Source organism: Dermacentor andersoni, chromosome 3 (assembly GCF_023375885.2).
Source record: "Dermacentor andersoni chromosome 3, qqDerAnde1_hic_scaffold, whole genome shotgun sequence".
NCBI classification, from domain to species: domain Eukaryota; kingdom Metazoa; phylum Arthropoda; class Arachnida; order Ixodida; family Ixodidae; genus Dermacentor; species Dermacentor andersoni.
Window position 1 is genome coordinate 230,673,381 of NC_092816.1, and position 18,011 is coordinate 230,691,391.

Here is an 18,011-nt window from a genome sequence, read left to right on the forward strand (position 1 = left end):
TATTGCGGGAATACACAAGTTTGCTGAGACAATCTAAACGCAAATATTTCCACCAGGACCTGCTGAGCATTCTGCGTGTCAACCCTCGCAAATTCTGGAACTCATTATCACTTAAACGTACTTCATGTCATAGTATCGCATAATCAACTCGGACGGGTCTCCTGTTTCAGTGAATCAGCGTCCCGATGTCATGAACTCATTTTTGCTCGGTTTTCACTAATGAACCTCCCACTGATATTCCTACGTTGCCATCTACTCGCTTTTCGAAAATGCCGGCTGTTATTATAAATACTCAAGGAATCTCCAATTTAATCGATAACCTTAAGCTTTCCAGTGCGCCAGGCCCAGATGGCATAACGGCCAAAGCTTTAAAGGGCACCAAATGTCAATCTAGCAGCTTTTTGAAATTGATTTTCACTCAATCTATTGCCTCTTCCACTATTCCGAATGATTGGAAAATTACCAGTATTGTACCTGTGTACAAATATGGTTGTCGTTCCAGTCCATGTAATTACTGCTCTATTTCCCTAACTTGCATACCTTGTAAAATTCTAGAGCATATATTGTACTCCAGCATTGCATCTCATTTAGACAAGCACTCTTTTTTCTTTCCCAATCAACATGGATTTAGACGAGGCCACTCATGTGAAATGCAGCTGTTCGAATTCACCACAGACTTTCACCTCCACCTTGACTCCCGTTTCCAAACCGACGTTATCTATCTTCACTTTGCAAAGGCGTTTGATCGTGTAGCCCATCTATGTCTTAACGCGAAACTTGCTTGTCTTAATCTCGACCCACTTGTATTATCCTGGATTGAATGTTTTCTCACAAACCGCTCACAACACACTGTCATCGATAACCTCAAGTTGACAAGTAGGCCAGTCTAGTCAGGTGTACCACAGGGCTCCGTGCTCAAACCTCTTTTGTTTCTAATTTTTATAAATGACCTCCCTAATAGCATTCTTTCATCAATTCGGTTATTCGCTGATAACTGCATATTGTATCGGCGCATATCCTTCCATAATGACCAACTAATACTCCAGGAAGACCTAAGCAAAATAGCAAATTGGTGCTCTATTTGGCTCATGTCCCTTAACGTTTCCAAGTGCAAGTACATGTGTGTAACTCACAAGCGGGACATCATTAACCACCAGTACTTTCTTAATTCCACACCCCTGGCTAAAGCTGACTCTTACCGTTATCTAGGCGTTACTATCACTAACCAGCTTACGTGGTCTACACACATAACTCAACTTATAAACGACTGTTCTAAATCACTTTGCCTACTCAAAAGATCGATTTTTATGTCTCCTGTTCCCGTATGCAAGCTCGCCTATGAAACATTCATTCGGACTAAACTTGAGTATGCCTCAGCAATTTGGAACCTTCACCAGTCTTATCTTACTAACTCGCTCGAAGCAACGCAGAATCGCGCAGCACGTTTTATCGCTTCAAGCTATGACTGGCACACAAGTATAAGCGGCATTAAATCATTCCTCAGCATCCCTAGCCTAACACTTCGTAGGAAGATTTGACAACTTTCCCTTTTCCACAAACTCTATTACAATTTCCCACCATCTCAGGAACACTCTCTAACTTCCGCCCAACCGCTTTTCTAAGCGTCTCGTTAACAACCTGAGTCTACAACGTCTCCATGGTTCATCTAATGCCTTCAACAACTCTTTCTTACCTAGTGCTTTAAATTGTAGAACGTGCTACCCAACAGCATAGTAAATGGAAGTAATCCAAATAAATTTAGACACATCTAGTCATGTTTTCTAAACCCTTAACCTACCACTACTATGCTGTTACTCTAACGCCTAACTTTTTTTTACTACTTTTATGTTATATTGCCGGTTGTGTTGCCATTTCTACTGCCGGTTCGTACCTTACTTTATTTTGTTTTTAATTTTTCTTGCCCAGTGCCTACTAGCATGTATACTAAGTGTTGTTTACCGTTGTACAAATGAGTTAACCATAGCATAATAATGAGCATAGTGTTTCTTGATGCTTTTGCCCCCCCCCCTTATGTAATACCCTGAAAAGGGTCCTTAAGGGTCAATAAATGATGATGAAGAAGAAACAAACAGAGACCTTGCACAAGGTCCACATTACCTTATTGTTTTTCATGTTCGTGCGCCTCTACTTCTGCAGCGCACCATACAGTCACGCCATACCATATGGCGTCAGCCAAAGTACTTCTGAACATTACATGTGTTATGAGTTTCCATTCTGTGATGGTGAACTATACAGCTTCCATCTTTCACACAAAAAGTGAGCAGCGACGACACGACACACTATCAATGTCGATATGTTCCTGTTCTCAAAGGCTGCCAGTCGCGCTCGCCGACGCTTCTCTGCATTAAATGTCACTACATGCATAGATTTACTTTTATGTATTGTTTTGCTGACTCATTATTTAGCTTCCGAGATGCACTGTTTGTCTCTTGTCCCAAATGGACAACAAATGGACGCCCCTTTGATACAGCAGCATAAACAACTGCCTTGTTCAGCTGCCAATGGTGTCAGTACTGGCGTCGGAGTTCCCGTGAGAAAACTAAGCATTCTCTAATTGAATGATAATATACACGAAGTCTTAATCTATGACTACCTTATGGAACACACGAATTGTGTGCATGAAAAGAGTACGAAGAACAATAAGTTAGGCAGCATATAACCCATATACTACAGTCTCCCGCTAGGTGGTTTTGCAGGTACAGTCGAACCCACTTATAACAATACCAGTTTTAACAATATATTGGTTATAACAATGAGAAGCTGCTGCACCATCAACTTCCGAACACGAACACAAATGGGCTGCGCCCATAGCTCTACGCTGCCCTACTCTCCGAAACACAAATGGACCGCGCCAACTGCGCCACAAACAGATTGCGCTGAGCCGTGCTTTCGCACGAGACGTTCATTTGAGGGATCGCCAGCCGTTTGTGCACAGGCGCGAGTAAGAGTGCACATGAGAGAGTAAATCTCTGAACTTTTGCTCCTTGAATATACGAGTCTGCCTAGGCAATACGAAGAAGGTTTCTTAACACGTGTTGTACGCGTTTGTCCCCTACACATGCCGACATTGCGGAGTGTGGTCGAGTTTGTTTACGCTCTGCCGCTGGCTGCCCGCACGGTGAGCCAGTGGGCACAGACATGCCATTTAGTGATCGCTGTGTCTGAAGGGGCAAGGTTTTCACTAGTGTTGTATGTTGTGGGTCACTTTTTTCGTCACAACGACAGGCTGAATTTTTTACAAACACTGTTCCAGGAGGGCATATGTAACCGGCAAACGGAGGCCTCAGGAGAACACGAGGTTATAATAAAGCAGGCGGCTCAGGATCTCCAGGGCACCCAAGGGCTAGCGGGGGGATTGAAGCCGGAAGCAGGGTGGCCCGTGGGTAGGAGTAGCGGACGCTGAAGCGTGCCAGGGGGTGTCTGCATAAAAAATTGGCTGTTCGCGATAGCGGACAGCTGATCTCATACACTCCTCGCACGCTTTGGCCTTCGCATCCGGCGCATTTAACTAGCAAAGGCATAACTCTTAAAACCCACAGTTTAAATATACATAGAGGGAGTCACTTGGTTAATTGGAGATTTCAAGGAGAGGCCTTCGTCCTGCAGGGGACATAAAAATAGGCTGTGTTAGAGTTGGCGGCCGTAGTTGAAGGGAGACTTGATATCATCATCAGGAGATAGGCGAGCAGGATTTATTTACATTATTTACATTTGAACATGAGGATACATTTATGCAGTCTAGCGTGGCTCCCAAATGGAGCACGCAAGACGACGCATACAGCAAACGAGCACACAGCTCACGAGTACATTGACGAGCACAACAACGAGCACGATGACGAGCACACACTAGCAGCCGACAATCGCTGCTTATAAGCACTCCGCTCGACGTCATAGTTCGACGTCATTGAAGATGACCCGCCCTTTTGGAGGAGAAGGGCTCACATACACGTGCCGCACAGCTTTCAGTGCTCTCCGAAGGTAGACGACCTTTGCAGCGCAGTCGTCGTGGTATTCATTGTCCTGCGTCCCCGTAGTCAGGTGATCACGCCCGAACCCAGCCGGCGCCCCTAAATTCCAGAGCTGCCGTAGTCTGCAATTCTCCAAAGGAAGTTCACGGTTGATTAGTGCTGTCCTCGCTGGTTCTCTAAAGGGTGCCACCACCCCGGATTGATCGACGCACCTGCAGCGGGCTGAAATAGCTGGCACATTGCAACCCCAGCCAGTCATTCGTAACAGCTCCTGCATGGCCCGGAAAATCTTGCCTGGCCAGTGCTGGCAACCGCTGGGCAGGAAGAGAATGGCTGGTGAGCAAGACGATGGCTTTGCTCTCTGCAACCCCTGCGCACTTGGAAGACCTTCAACCATCTCACAATAACTGGCACAGAAGAGTCAATCCTGGCAACACAATACCGCTCAGCGTGCAGACGCCCGGTATCAGCTGTTAATCCACCAGGCCTCCTATCAAAATTTCCATGCCAGCCGCTCAATTGGGAATCCCAAATTTTGCCCCAAAATTTTGTGCCGCCAAAGCGAGCGTTCACGTTCCCCCCGAGTTCAACTAGATCTAACTGTCGTGCTGCACAACAGTAAAGGTTTACGCAGAACTAAACCGAAGGCTCTCAAATACCAATACCCAAACACAACTTAAGCAGCCTAAGTTCACGAACAGCCTGTTCTTACCCTATTGCAGTGGCGTACTTATCTCATGTATGGTTGCCACTGAACCGTCAGGCCAACGCCACAGGTACGTAATCACAATCGCGCAAGCTTTGTGGTCCCTATTCCGAACACGTGCTTGCGTCGCATGCAAACGTTTCATCACACTTACTCACGTGTCTTTCTCTAGTCCAATCAGGACATCTAACTTAACCGAGCAACTACACTTGCGTAACTTACGCACACCGCAGAATCCTTAAAAAAATGCGTCTGCTAATTACTAGTTCTACGCACGCTCACTAAAAAAGTCAGAATACGGCTGCTCTCAACAAACACGAGCAACCCAGTCATAAATCTGCTTCCTTCCGTCCACACAGGACACGTTCTAAAGGAACTAAGAACGCTTACTGCAAATCACGCACTCCCTGAAAATCTACGCGCTTAACCTTAGAAAATAAAAAAACACATAAAAAAAGAAGGTTAACTAATACACATGCGCGTTACGATAGGCCTCTCACCGATAACCTCGACACTCAGGTTACACACAAAAAAAGAGCCTATCTACTCATTAATGAACACCTCGCGATACTACATGTTTACAAAAAAATGCGTCTTTCAAATCTCGAGCTTCTCAAACAAAACATAAACAGAGCTTATACCTTACATATTGAAAGAAATCCTAGTCTCAAATAGCGAAAATTTGCAAATAATCAAAATAAAACAAAACAACACGTTTTCCTTCTACGGAAGCTCCCTTGGCCTCCCTTTTCAAACGTTTACAACTGACTCATACTATTTGAGCCGTACTCGAGGTGGTCGCGGTTTGAAAGCTATTCTGGCTACCCAGGAACAACAAAAGGGCTGACTCACTATCAGCTCCTCCAAGACGTTACAGTCTCCTGCCAATTCGCGTCCTGCCGCCATGCTTTCTTCACTAACTTGACTGACCACGTCACGACTCCCTACCAACCACTTGGTCTCGTCTTGCCACTTTGCGCTTCCTCGCCCTACACGCTGAACTTCGAAAAGAACGACGGAACAACGAGGAATTTAACTGCCCTGTGCCCTTTCTCCGCGTCCGTGCAGAACATGCTTCTTGGTCTCCTTTTGACCTGTGGCTCGAACGTTTATGATGCATCAACATCGTCAACGACGACCGCACCTTTCTTTTCCTTGCGCCCTGGCTTTTTTCGTCTTTCGCCATCTTTGGCTGCGCTACATTAGCCACCACATTCCGATCTTTAGCGCGCTTCTTTCTACGGCGCTTGCTCTTTGAATTTCCTTTCATGCCGTCATCTGGTGCCTCATGCTGGCCGGTACACATCTCGTCGGCCCGGATCGGTCTCTTACCCGCACAGTCTGAATGATTTTCATTTAAATCGACTCTCTCTTTGCCTCGACTGGCGGACAGCTCAACCGACTCTGGCACAATTCAGCAGGCTTTACTCGAGCTATGCAACTCGCACTCTTGCGAACTGCCCTCTACTGCATTGCCCAGCTCGCGCTGTGCATCGGCACACAGCCCGTCGGTATCGATCGCTGTTTCACGCGCACAGTCCGAATTATTAATAAATAAATCATCGCTCTCTCGGCAACCTAGATTGGCGGAGAGCTGCACCGATCCCTGAACCATGCAGTGGTCTTCCCTTGAGCTACGGAGCTCGCAATCCTGCGAACTACTCTCAACTGCATCGTCCAGCTCGCACATCACTTCAGCACGAAAATCTGACTCGACATGGGTGCTCGTGTCTGTCAGGTCAGCAGTACTCTCTACTTCGCTAGCAACCTCGCTAACATTACAAGCGACGCACACGCACGGTAACTGTGCCAATTCATTCGCAGCTGGCCTAGCTGCCTTCACACAACCACAACAGGTCAGCCCTCGTCAAACACATTAGGACCATGGTCGCTACTTTAAGCTTTGGCTCTGCTGTCACACAATACTTGCTGCGATACCCACGATAATCAAAATACAAGTAAAAGATCCCAGCAAATCAAATCAACAAACACAGCGAAATTGAAGCCTGGTAAATCTTACAGCCAAAACCAAACGCTTACCCACTGAAGTAGCACCATATCACCAGTCCTTCTCCGCCGTATCCAGTCAGTTGCAAGAGGTGAGCAATCCCAATTTGCCTCCAACTTGATCAGGATACCAGTCGTTCAGCATGTGCCAAATTCCATGAGCTGCCGTTGCTGTCTCCGAGTCGTAGGCCGATCTACGAGCCGTAAGCCGATCTCACCGCTGCCATTCAGTTATTAGATTTGGAGACAATCTCGCCGCTGCCACCATTTGTAAGATTTGGAGCCGGGCTTGTAGGACGATCGGAGGAACTTGGGGCGACAGGACTAGGCGTGCAGGATTTATTTACATTATTTACATTTGAACATGAGGATACATTTACACAGTCTAGCGTGGCTCCCAAATGGAGCACGCAAGACGACACATACAGCAAACGAGCACACAGCTCACGAGTACACTGACGAGCACAACGAGCACGACGAATGAGCACACACTAGCAGCCGACAATCGCTGCTTATAAGCACTCCGATCGACGTCATAGTTCGACGTCATTGAAGATGACCCGCCCTTTTGCAGGAGGGCTCACATCCACGTGCCGCACAAGTTTCAGTGCTCTCCGAAGGTAGACGACCTTTGCAGCGCAGTCGTCGTGGTATTCATTGTCCTGCGTCCCCGTAGTCAGGTGATCACGCCCGAACCCAGCCGGCACCCCTAAATTCCAGAGCTGCCATAGTCCACAGTTCTCCAAAGGAAGTTCACGGTTGGTTAGCGCTGTCCTCGCTGGTTCTCTGAAGGGCGCCACCACCCCGGATTGATCGACTCACCTGCAGTGGGCTGAAATAGCTGGCATGTTGCCACCCCGGCCAGTCACTCCTAACAGCTGGTAATAATATTCTCACGACGAATGGATTTCATGGTGCTCGTTTCGTCTAAGAAAAATTGGCTGTCCAAAATAGCGAACAGCCGAATTTATACATCCCTGGTACACTTCGGCCTCACTGAGCCCCAACCCGCAGACCAGTCCTGGTTCTAGCTTTGGTGTCCTGGAGCCACCGCCAGTAATGCGAAATAATGACACATTGTTACAGTTAGTAAAAAACACGATTGAATAAATATATTTACATCCAGCTGCCAACTTGTGATGCTAAGTTCAGCACTACCGCACCCCGCGACTTCTGCAACACCAGTCAAAACTTTGCCTCTGAAGGCACGTCAGACAGACTTGCTAAGGCACTCTGCCATCTAGATTTTCAATACATGCGGCTCAGGCTCTACTATGGTCGCAAGCTATGATCCGCCACGACTGACTTAGAACGAACACCACAGGAGCGAGACAGTCCGTCCGACACAGCGGTCACCAAATCGGGCATCAGTGCCCACTGCTTCACCTATTTTACTGTGCCGGCAGCCAGCGTCCAAGCGTAAACAAACTTGAGCCCACTCCGCAATGCCAGAACGCCTAAGGACAAATGCCTACAAAATGCTCTAAAGAAACCTCCTCCGTAGTGCCTCGGCAGAATCTTATATTCAAGGATCAAAAGTCCCCAGATTTTCTTTTTCGCGCCTGCCTTTACTTGCGCCTGCGCAGAAACGGCTGGCGATCCCTCATATGAACGTCTCGTGTGCTCTCGCAAGTCTTGCAGAAGACAGTGCCAGCCTTTTCTCCTTTCCCCCGGCAAGCAACGACTTCTCTCGCATGTTGTCCTCCCTCGTGGGTTGCAAAATCAAGCGTCTTTCCTTTCTTTAGATCACTATCATCATTATCATCATGTTGCTCGATGGCTCCTTACTCGGTTCAGTTCTGTGAACAGCTTAATCACTTGCATTCATTTTTGTTGGTTGTGTTGAAGTCGTTCCCGGCCACGTAGTTTCTCAACGTCGCTCGACTCGCCACCGAAACAGAAGATGGCTGATCTACCCACTGATCATCAGCAATGCACGCCGTTGCGGGTGAAAAGAAAGCGTATGGCTATAGATGTGGAAACAAGTGCTTCTAACCGATGAGACAATCGTCGTGAATTTGCTTGCATCGGCTAGCAACGGCGACGACGGCAGCGATGACGCAGTAGGGCAGGCTGCCACAATGTTGTCCTCACAGGAGGCCCGGCATGATGCAGTCCCTCCGGGGCTTCGTTTTTACGAGGAGCCTTTCGCTGCACTAGCTGGAGCACTTGGACGCCTTGGAGAAGGATGTTGGCAAACTTCGCGTAAAGTATGCATGGCTGACAAACATAGGCTTTTCTCGTGCAAGCCAGTGAGAAGTACATGCTGAGATGCTTGTGACTATCTGTCCTCAGCATTTCTTCTGGATTTGTCAAACTGACAGGCTGCCACGGCAGCTTTCTCAAAATATTTATTAGGCCCCTTTTGGGGCCGCCAAAGCGATGCCTCGGCGGTGCTCGCATATCGCTTGCCACCCGTGACACCTCTTTGCAGTTGTTATAGCAGTGCCATTCTTTAACACCGACAGCCGTGGCTTGTTACAGTTGCACGCGATCGATTGTTACACGGATCGAAGCGCCCAGGAAGCAGTTAAACGAGTGAACACAATCAGCAGCCGGGCGGAGGAAGGCAGTGGGGAGGGGCACTGGCCTCCCTGCCATTATAGTTTTCTCGCATCAGCTTTGCCATCCCCATATTTTGATTTTTTCATGCAATCCGGTTATAACAATTATCGGTTATAACAATGGAGTTTTCACGGCACTTGAATATTGTTATAAGTGGGTGCAACTGTATCCGGTCGCTCATATCAGCAGGACTCAGAGTGGTGTGCCAGAGCTTCCCTGCACAAAATCAGCATTTTTGTTATGTTCTGACATTACTTGATGTCCCTGATAAATGGCTTGCATTATCTTTCAAGCGAATGACGAGCGGTCTGTACCAACCAATGTAAACAAATGCACCGTTCAGTGCTTTGGACTGTCAGCAGCGTTCTTCCGGGCAAATTCCGCACTGGTGGGCCAGGCATGCCTTGCATGCTTTCCCCGTTGGTCTACCATATGTGACGTCACACTAAGCTGTTCGCACGGCTGCTCTTTCAGGTACTGGTTGCGTTGTTCCGCTTTTTTTTTTGCTTACATAAAATTATTTTTGAATTTGCAGAACAATTCTACTATAAAACCCATAACAAGAGAGTCTCAGACACAAAAAATTGCCATTACTCTGATATAGGAAAAAGATAACCAGAGTTGACCTTTAAAAGTGATAAACAGCTTCCTCCCCCTGCCTTTGGAATTCTTGCTAGTGTTGTCATGCTCTGTCAAGCATGCCAAGCAGAGAGAACTTGACTCACAGGGTGCAGGTGGGAAGGTAGCGCCCCCTGTGCAAGTAGGCGCAGGCTGGTCTCCAGGTTGGCTGTGCGCACACTTGCATGTAGTTGCTGCAGCAGTCACACAAAGTCATACCGACACTCGCTCAGAACTCACTACACCAATTGTTTTAAAAGCTGCTTACTGGCAAAAAAAAAAATTGGCAGCTCAAGACTGAGCCTTTGTTATGGAAAGCTGCCCATGCTAAGCTGTAAATCCGAGTAGATGAACACATTATGTTACAAATTCCATGCATCTCTTCATGGACATGGCTTCATTAAAAAAACAAGTTGCACTTTCGGCCAAAAGCCAAAGCATCGATTGTAATAGAAAATTAGTGGACAGCTATACCAAGTAAGGAGAGCAGCTTTATCGGCCGTATAAACTTGTAAACATAGGCATACTAACTAAATTAACAAGCATCATATCACGCGCGCACTAGCAAATATGAATGCATCCCACTCAATGACCGCGGAAACTCGCTGTCAAAATGCTCAATTCAGGAAGAGTGCTAGCAGCAGCGAGTGAACTGATCTTTACGCTGCGTCTCGCATCAATGCGAACTACACCACGAAAACAAAGCGCGCGTGGGCCGGCCAGGCCGGCCAGTGTAAAACAATAGCCCCCGCCCCTCCCTACCCCTTGTGCGAGGCGGAAGGGGTAGCCTTGTGCGAGGCGGAAGACTTCCTCCCCACTTTTTTTACTATTTCTTTTTAACTGCGATAATGACTTGCCCTTAAGGCTTTCCTCACTTGTTTGCATGATTGAGCTGCTTTCATTGCACATATAGCGTACAGTGCGCAGCGTCAATTTCATTGCCTTTGGACTTTATATGGGACCTCACAGCAACAGCAGAAATGTGCCTACAGTGTCCATATAATTTCTATCACAATAAAAGGAATAGACAACAAGCAAAAGTCGAACTACTACACTTTCCTGAATTTTCCAACACAATGTAACTTTTGTGTTACATGTTTTATGCGCACATGTCTTACATTCACACGAATGTTTACGAGAAAATGTGGTGAATTCAGTGAACTTGTTCAAATAATTACATATTGAAAGCATATTTAGCGCCAGCAAACAAGGACGGAAGGGAGACGACACCACAATGTGCTAACTTCAACAACTTGATTTTCAGGAAATACACCTATATAACCCATGCACAGTGGCACCACCTCATCCAAATCTTAACCATCCAAAAAAGCTGTCTCCTTATCTAACAAGTCGACCGAAGGGGCACTAACACACGTATCACTATTCCGCCTGATAGCCTGAGCCTCAATAATCTCTCGCACGTCTTTATCTTTGTGGTTCGCAAGAACGCCACAGGATCCATACACCGGCGCACAGCCGCATTCCTGACAGTGGGTTGACAGGTGACCATATTGCTTATTTTTCACATTTAGGCTATGTTCCCGTAATCGGTCATTAACACATCTCCCTGTCTGTCGGATGTATTTTTTCCCACAGCACAGCGGAAGCTCATATACAACAGCTTCTACGCAACCCACTGGCGCTTTTCGATGATTCGTAGAGCATCTGGCACCTGGCTTACGGTACGGGCCCGTTAATCGACATATTCTTGCCAGCTTTTCTGGTGCTGAAAAGATCACTTTTGTGTCCACCCGACTAGCCATTTTCTTAAGATTATGTGCCGTTCTATGCAGGTAGGGCACTACCGTTACCTTCCTTCTGCGTTCCGTCCGTTGATTTGTCGGGTCGCGAATTGTGCTATTTGACCTGCACCTTTTTAGCAGCCCCTCTACGACCGGAACTTGAAGTGAAGGTAGCTTAGTTGCTACCTTCACTCTACATATACAGCATCGTATGACGCCATATTCATTCAAAAGCAAGGGGGTTTGCATCGGTTCATGTTTGGCGCCCATACTAAGTGACATTTTTCTAGCTCACCATAACAAAAACCTGTCCCGTACCTTGTCGGAGCACAGGGTGGTTAAAGTTGTCAGATACGCTGACGACTATCTCGTCCTATTTGAACCAGACGCACGCTTTACAGTAGGCAAGCTTTACAAAGATTTTTCTGCAGGCCTTAGCCCACTTACTCTCACGATTGAAGAACCCACCGACAACGTACTGCGTTTCCTAGATATTCAGCTCAAGTTCATGGAACGGCACACGTGTTGGGAATATAAACCTAGAGCTAATAAGCCCCTGTTATCGTATTGGTCAGCCCACTCGAAGCTCGTCAAGAGGAGCATTGCCAACTTATGCTTTGGAAATGCTTTAAAGAAGTCTTGCCACCATAAGATCTATATGAGTCTTATGGATCAGTCGGGAAGGTTATCAGCAGCAGGGTTTCCGGAATCGATGCAAGTTTCGGTCATAGAGGGGCTGCTAAAAAGGTGCAGGTCAGATAGCACAATTCGCGACGCGGCAAATCAACAGACGGAATGCAGAAGGAAGGTAGCGATAGTGCCCTACTTGCATAGAATGGCACATAATCTTAAGAAAATGCCTAATCGGGTGGACACAAAAGTGATCTTTTCAGCACCAGAAAAGCTGGCAAAAATATGTCGATTAACGGACCCGTACCGTAAGCCAGCTGCCAGATGCTCTACGAATCATCGAAAAGTGCCAGTGGGTTGCGTAGAAGCTGTTGTATATGAGCTTCCACTGTCCTGTGGGAAAAAATACATCGGACAGACAGGGAAATGTCTTAATGACCGATTACGGGAACATAGCCTAAATGTGAAAAATAAGCAATACGGTCACCTGTCAACCCACTGTCAGGAATGCGGCTGTGCGCCAGTGTATGGATCCTGCCGCGTTCTTGCGAAGCACAAAGATAAAGACATGCGAGAGATTATTGAGGCTCAGGCTATCAGGCGGAATAGTGATAAGTGTGTTAGTGCCCCTTCGGTCAACTTGTTAGATAAGGAGACGGCTTTTTTGAATGGTTAAGATTTGGATGAGGTGGCACCACTGTGCATGGGTTATATAGGTGTATTTCCTGAAAATCAAGTTGTTGAAGTTAGCGCATTGTGGTGTCGTCTCCCTTCCGTCCTTGTTTGCTGGCGCTAAATATGCTTTCAGTTTACCAACACGCCCAACAAATGGTAATGCTGTAATTACATACTTCAGGCACTTCACACAAATACCTCTCCACAAGAGAGAACAACATTCCTCTGTTACTGCACATCATAGCGGCTGCTAGGTACTTTGCTGCACATAGGTAATTTCATACTTGTTGTTAGTGAACAGCAATAAAATTCACACAGGACTAGTACACCCTGTTCACGTGAGGCCTGACTTGTCTGTTGAAAAATACTAATGTCAAAGCCAAAAAATATTAGAAGTTGTTTAATTACTTAAGATGCTGACTGTTTATTTTAAACTACGCCTTACCAAGTTTGGGCATAAACAAATAAGCATGGCTCATAGATCACGCGGTGGCGATCGTGTCGGCAAAATATAAAACGCCTGCGTGGCATGAACACAGTCAAAATTTAAAACAGAATGCTGCACGCTGTTCATCTTGAGGGAGCCATGTTTTGAGCAAGAGAGTCAAGGTCGTACACACAGGCAAACGCACTGCTTGCAATGTCACCGAGCATGGCACGTGACTTGAGTTAACCATCTAATGAAGAATGCACATGCCGCTAGTGGAAATGCACCGTGCAACAAAGAAATAGAAGACAAAAACAAAAGGAGGCGGGACTCGTCACAGGAACCCAATGCGGTAACTCAGTATGAGGGAAAGCAAAAAAAGGGATGCCACTTGCGGATGCTTGCCGAGACAGGGGGAGTCTCTTGTCAGTTGAGCTCACCTCCTGGCAGCATGGTAAAAGGAAGTAAAATTTCTTCTATCTTCTCTAATAACGAACATATTTTTAAAATGTTTTTAATGAAATGCTCCCTAGATGGCGCTTTACATGGTCCAGAGTACAACCAAAATTTGCAATGACGCCTGGTGAAGGGCCCTTTAAAAAGTTGGAGAGATTGTTCTGAAGAGATGCTGTGGGCAAACAGGCTAGCAGCAACAATGACTTGAACCAAACAGAAATGTTTACGAGTTGTTCATGCACTTTTGTTTAAATGAGTGGGTGGCACTGCTGTGGGCCTTGTGTTATTCCTTTGACACCGATCTTGCCCTAAAATGGAAGCGAATAAAAAATAAAATTATTGGTGTCAATACACCAATTGTACAAGAACTGTGAAAACTGGGGCACATTACAATAATGTTGGCAGCTGCATGAGGCGAACTCCAACACAGCCACTGCTGTCCCGCCTGGAAGGGAACATCTCCATGCATGCGTACAGTGCAAGCCCAGTTCCCACATTTCCAAGCTGACTGCACGCACAGACTTGCTGAAATCCCGGTTCTGGACCAGTGAAAGGTCTTTCTTGTCAATAAATCAGGGTTCCAGAAGGTAAAATGATCATTGAAAGCGATGCCTGTTCCTTCTAAGAAAATGTCATTTTTGTTACTATCTCAGCACACTTTTATGTCCTTTTCTAGTGGGTCAAAGATTCAGTAGGAGTAGCATATTTGCTATCTTAAGTCAGCAGTGCAACAAACCTTGGCTTCAGATTACCATTTATGCGCTGGTTTGCTTTTAAAGCGGACAGCTTTCTTTGCCTCTTTAGACCATTTGCATACTTGGTTGGACTCAACAAGAAAAACATTCATTTGGTCGTTCACTCACTCCTTCATTTTTCGCTCGTTGTTTGTTCTTCATTTGCTTGTTCATTGAGACTATTAGTTTGCATTGACAATTATTGTCAACAATTTCTGCAAATTTTTTTTCCTGATGATCGTTTCATCAGGTTATCATTGCTATCACTGCATTCAGTGTGAGATGCTCTCATTATGTTGGATTTTCTCACCAATGTAGCTATAAAGATATAGGCCATGTCTAATCAGACTGTTGGCCACAAATGTTGTAGTGCATTCTCGAATTGCCATGAGCACTATCAATGGCTCATGTGAAATCTTCACCTACATTATCATCGTAACAGCGTTTACTGAGAGCTTATATTACTACATTGTAAACTTCATCTCTCTTTCAATATATTTTTTTGTGTTGCTTATTATGCACATTTTTACGAAATATGTTGCCACAAGTTTTCTTGTTTTAAGACAAGAAATTGCGTAATCAGTTATTTGTTTGTTCCTAACTGCTTCTTAGATGCCTTCTTAGTTACATATTAACATGTAACTAACAACAAGAGGCCCAACTGCTGTTTATAACTGTGGGACCTCTTTCTGTATAACACCTACTGTATATATGTACAAGGCATGTTCCGAAAGGAAGTGTTGTCATTTATTTTCACACGGAAACTTTACCGCCAAAAAAAAAAAAAAGACTGTCACGATCCGCCCAGGTTCGTGAACAAGAGAGGGCTGGAGGTACCCTCCGTTAGATGGACGCTCCGCAGCATGGTGGTGATGAACGACGACTGACCCCGAGCAGCTGTGCTCGTCGGTGTTTATTACGGCGTGGTGACCAATGTTGCCTACCGAGCTGGACAGGCCACCGAGCCTGGCGGGGCAACGAAGATTATGCCCGAAGGGGGCGTCACATGCTTGCTACACCCTCTTACCCCCAGTTTGTTAACAACAAAAAAACTTCTAAATTCAATGTACGAGGCTCTGCCTCTGTCCTGGCCAGGTTGACGGTGACTGCTACCCAGACGAGTAACAGTCCGGTGGCCTCCGCCGTCGAGTACTCCGTCTGGGCACCGGTGTTGACAGGCCGGGTGTGGCAATGCCGGGTGCTGCCTGAGCCAGCCTAAGCTCTATCCTGAGGGTCCGTAGTGGTCGGCCTTGAGTGGTGCCGGGCTCGACACCGGTCCAACGGTCCAATGACAATGCTTGCCGCCTCCGAGGTGGGCGGTGCTCCGCTGGAAGTGACTGGTGCTGCCGCTAGTCCTCCTGCGGGCTGGAACTCGGAAGTGGCAGCCGAGGGTGCTGGCCAGGTCCCAAGGCGAGGCCTCACATGGTCGGCGTGTCTGTGCCCTGTCTGGCATGTGGACGAGCAGCGATGAGGCACTGGCAGGAGACACCACCTGTCCGGACGGACAGGTGGTGTCTCCTGCCAGTGGTGTGGACAGGTGGACAGGGCCAGGACGGAAGTTCCTGGCGAAAACTGGAACTCCCGACTCCGGCAAAGGTCCGGGACGGCATCCTTGGTCAGCAACCAGCTTCTGCTTCGGCTGCTTCAGCAGCACTGTGAATCAGAGGTCCGGATGCAAGATATCCAAGGGTGTCTTGACCATCCGACCCAGCAGGAGCTCATAGGGAGCACGGCCAGTGACATCGTGGGGCATGGTCCGATACTGAAACAGTATCTGGACAATCTGAATCCGGAAATGCCCAGTTTGGCTCTTCTTGACTCTTCTTGAGCTTGTCCTTGATGGTTTGCACCACCTGCTTGGCTGCACCGTTTGAAGCAGGGTGGTATGGCGGAACCATCATCCAGCGGATTCCGTTCTTCGTCAGCCAGGCCAGGTACTCTGTGCTGGCGAAAGCAGGACCATTGTCAGACACGATGAAGTCCGGAGACTCCTGGGCGGTGAAGACCTGTTGCAGCCCTGCAATGGTCGTGCCTGCTGAAGGAGTGGTGACAGGTATAACCTCCACCCACTTCGAAAAGGCGTCCACCACCACCAGGAAGTGATGGCCCTTGAAGGGTCCTCCAAAATCCACATGCAGGCGGGACCAGGATCTCTGTGGGAACGGCGAGGGGTTATTTCCACATGACGTGAGGCCCGCTGATGCTCCTGGCAGGTTTGGCAGCTCTGCGCCATGTAAGCGATGTCCTGGTCCAGGCCAGGCCACCAAACATGGGACCGGGCTGCCATATTTGTCTTTTCCATGCCAGGATGACCCGCTTCCAGCAACTGCAGGACCCTGAACCGGAGACTTTGTGGGATCACCACCCTAGAACCCCACAACAGGCAGCCCTGCTGCAAGCTCAGCTCAGCGGCCTTGTGGGTATAGGCCTGCTGAACCAAATCCTCCCCACGGGACACCGCCTTGACCACCTGAGACAGGACTGGGTCCTGACTGGTCACTTGAGATATTGCAGATCTGGAGAGCACCTCCGGGTAAGCATGCTCCAACATGAACACTTCAGCAGGTTCTGGAACAGCATCAGGCACCTCTGACAGGGGCAGGCAGCTTAGGGCATCAGCAGGTCCCAGGTCCCTTCCCGGATGGTAAACCAGCTGGTAACTGTAAGCTGCCAGCTTCAAGGCCCATCACTCGAGGTGATGCCTGCACAGCAACTGCCCTTTCAGGCCCCAGCAGCCCCAACAGCGGCTTGTGGTCCGTGACCACCTTGAACTTCCGGCCCCACAGATACTGGTGGAAGCATTCGACACCGAACATGAGGGCCAAACCTTCCTTGTCCAGCTGGCTGTAACGTTGCTCTACAGCATGAAGCCGACGAGAAGGAAACGACACAGGGCATTCCTGGCCATTTTTGTCCCGGTGCGCCAGGACGGCTTCCACGCCATACGGCGATGCATCTACGATCAAGACAACAGGCTTGGCAGGATCTAAGTGTACCAGCACTTGATGATGAGCTCCTTGCTGCGCTGGAAGGCCTGGTCCTGCTCCTTCTTCCAAACCCATTGCTGACCATCTCGAAGCAGAAGATGGAGCGGCTGTAGATGCTCCGACAGGTTTGGCAGGAAACTTCCGTAGAAGTTGATGAAGCCAAGGTAGCTCTGAAGCTCCTTGTTGTGGGGCTTAGGCGCCTTGAGCACAGCATCAACTTTGCGGGGAGCCAGGGCTAGGACAGCCTGGGAAATGACATGTCCCAAGTACTCAACACTGGGGACCAAGAAAATGCACTTTTCCAGCTTGAGCTTAAGACCGGCATCCTGCAGTCGTGCCAGGACGTTGTGCAGGTTTTGCAGGTGGTCCCCGTCATCGCTGCCAGTAACTAAGATGTCATCGAAGTACACCGCCACGTGCCTCATGCCCCTGAAGCGATTGTCCATCTCCCTCTGAAATATGGCTGGGCCTGAGA

General features: G+C 47.7%; 1 protein-coding gene across 1 annotated transcript in view; it reads right to left on the bottom strand.

Annotated features, from left to right (window-relative positions):
- Git (ARF GTPase-activating protein GIT1) overlaps nucleotides 1-18,011 on the bottom strand; it is a 306,764-nt gene that overhangs the window by 227,072 nt on the left and 61,681 nt on the right. Inside the window, exon 5 of the mRNA XM_050183502.3 lies at nucleotides 9,993-10,079. Coding sequence (XP_050039459.2) covers nucleotides 9,993-10,079 — 87 coding nt within the window. The remainder of the gene's footprint in view (nucleotides 1-9,992; nucleotides 10,080-18,011) is intronic.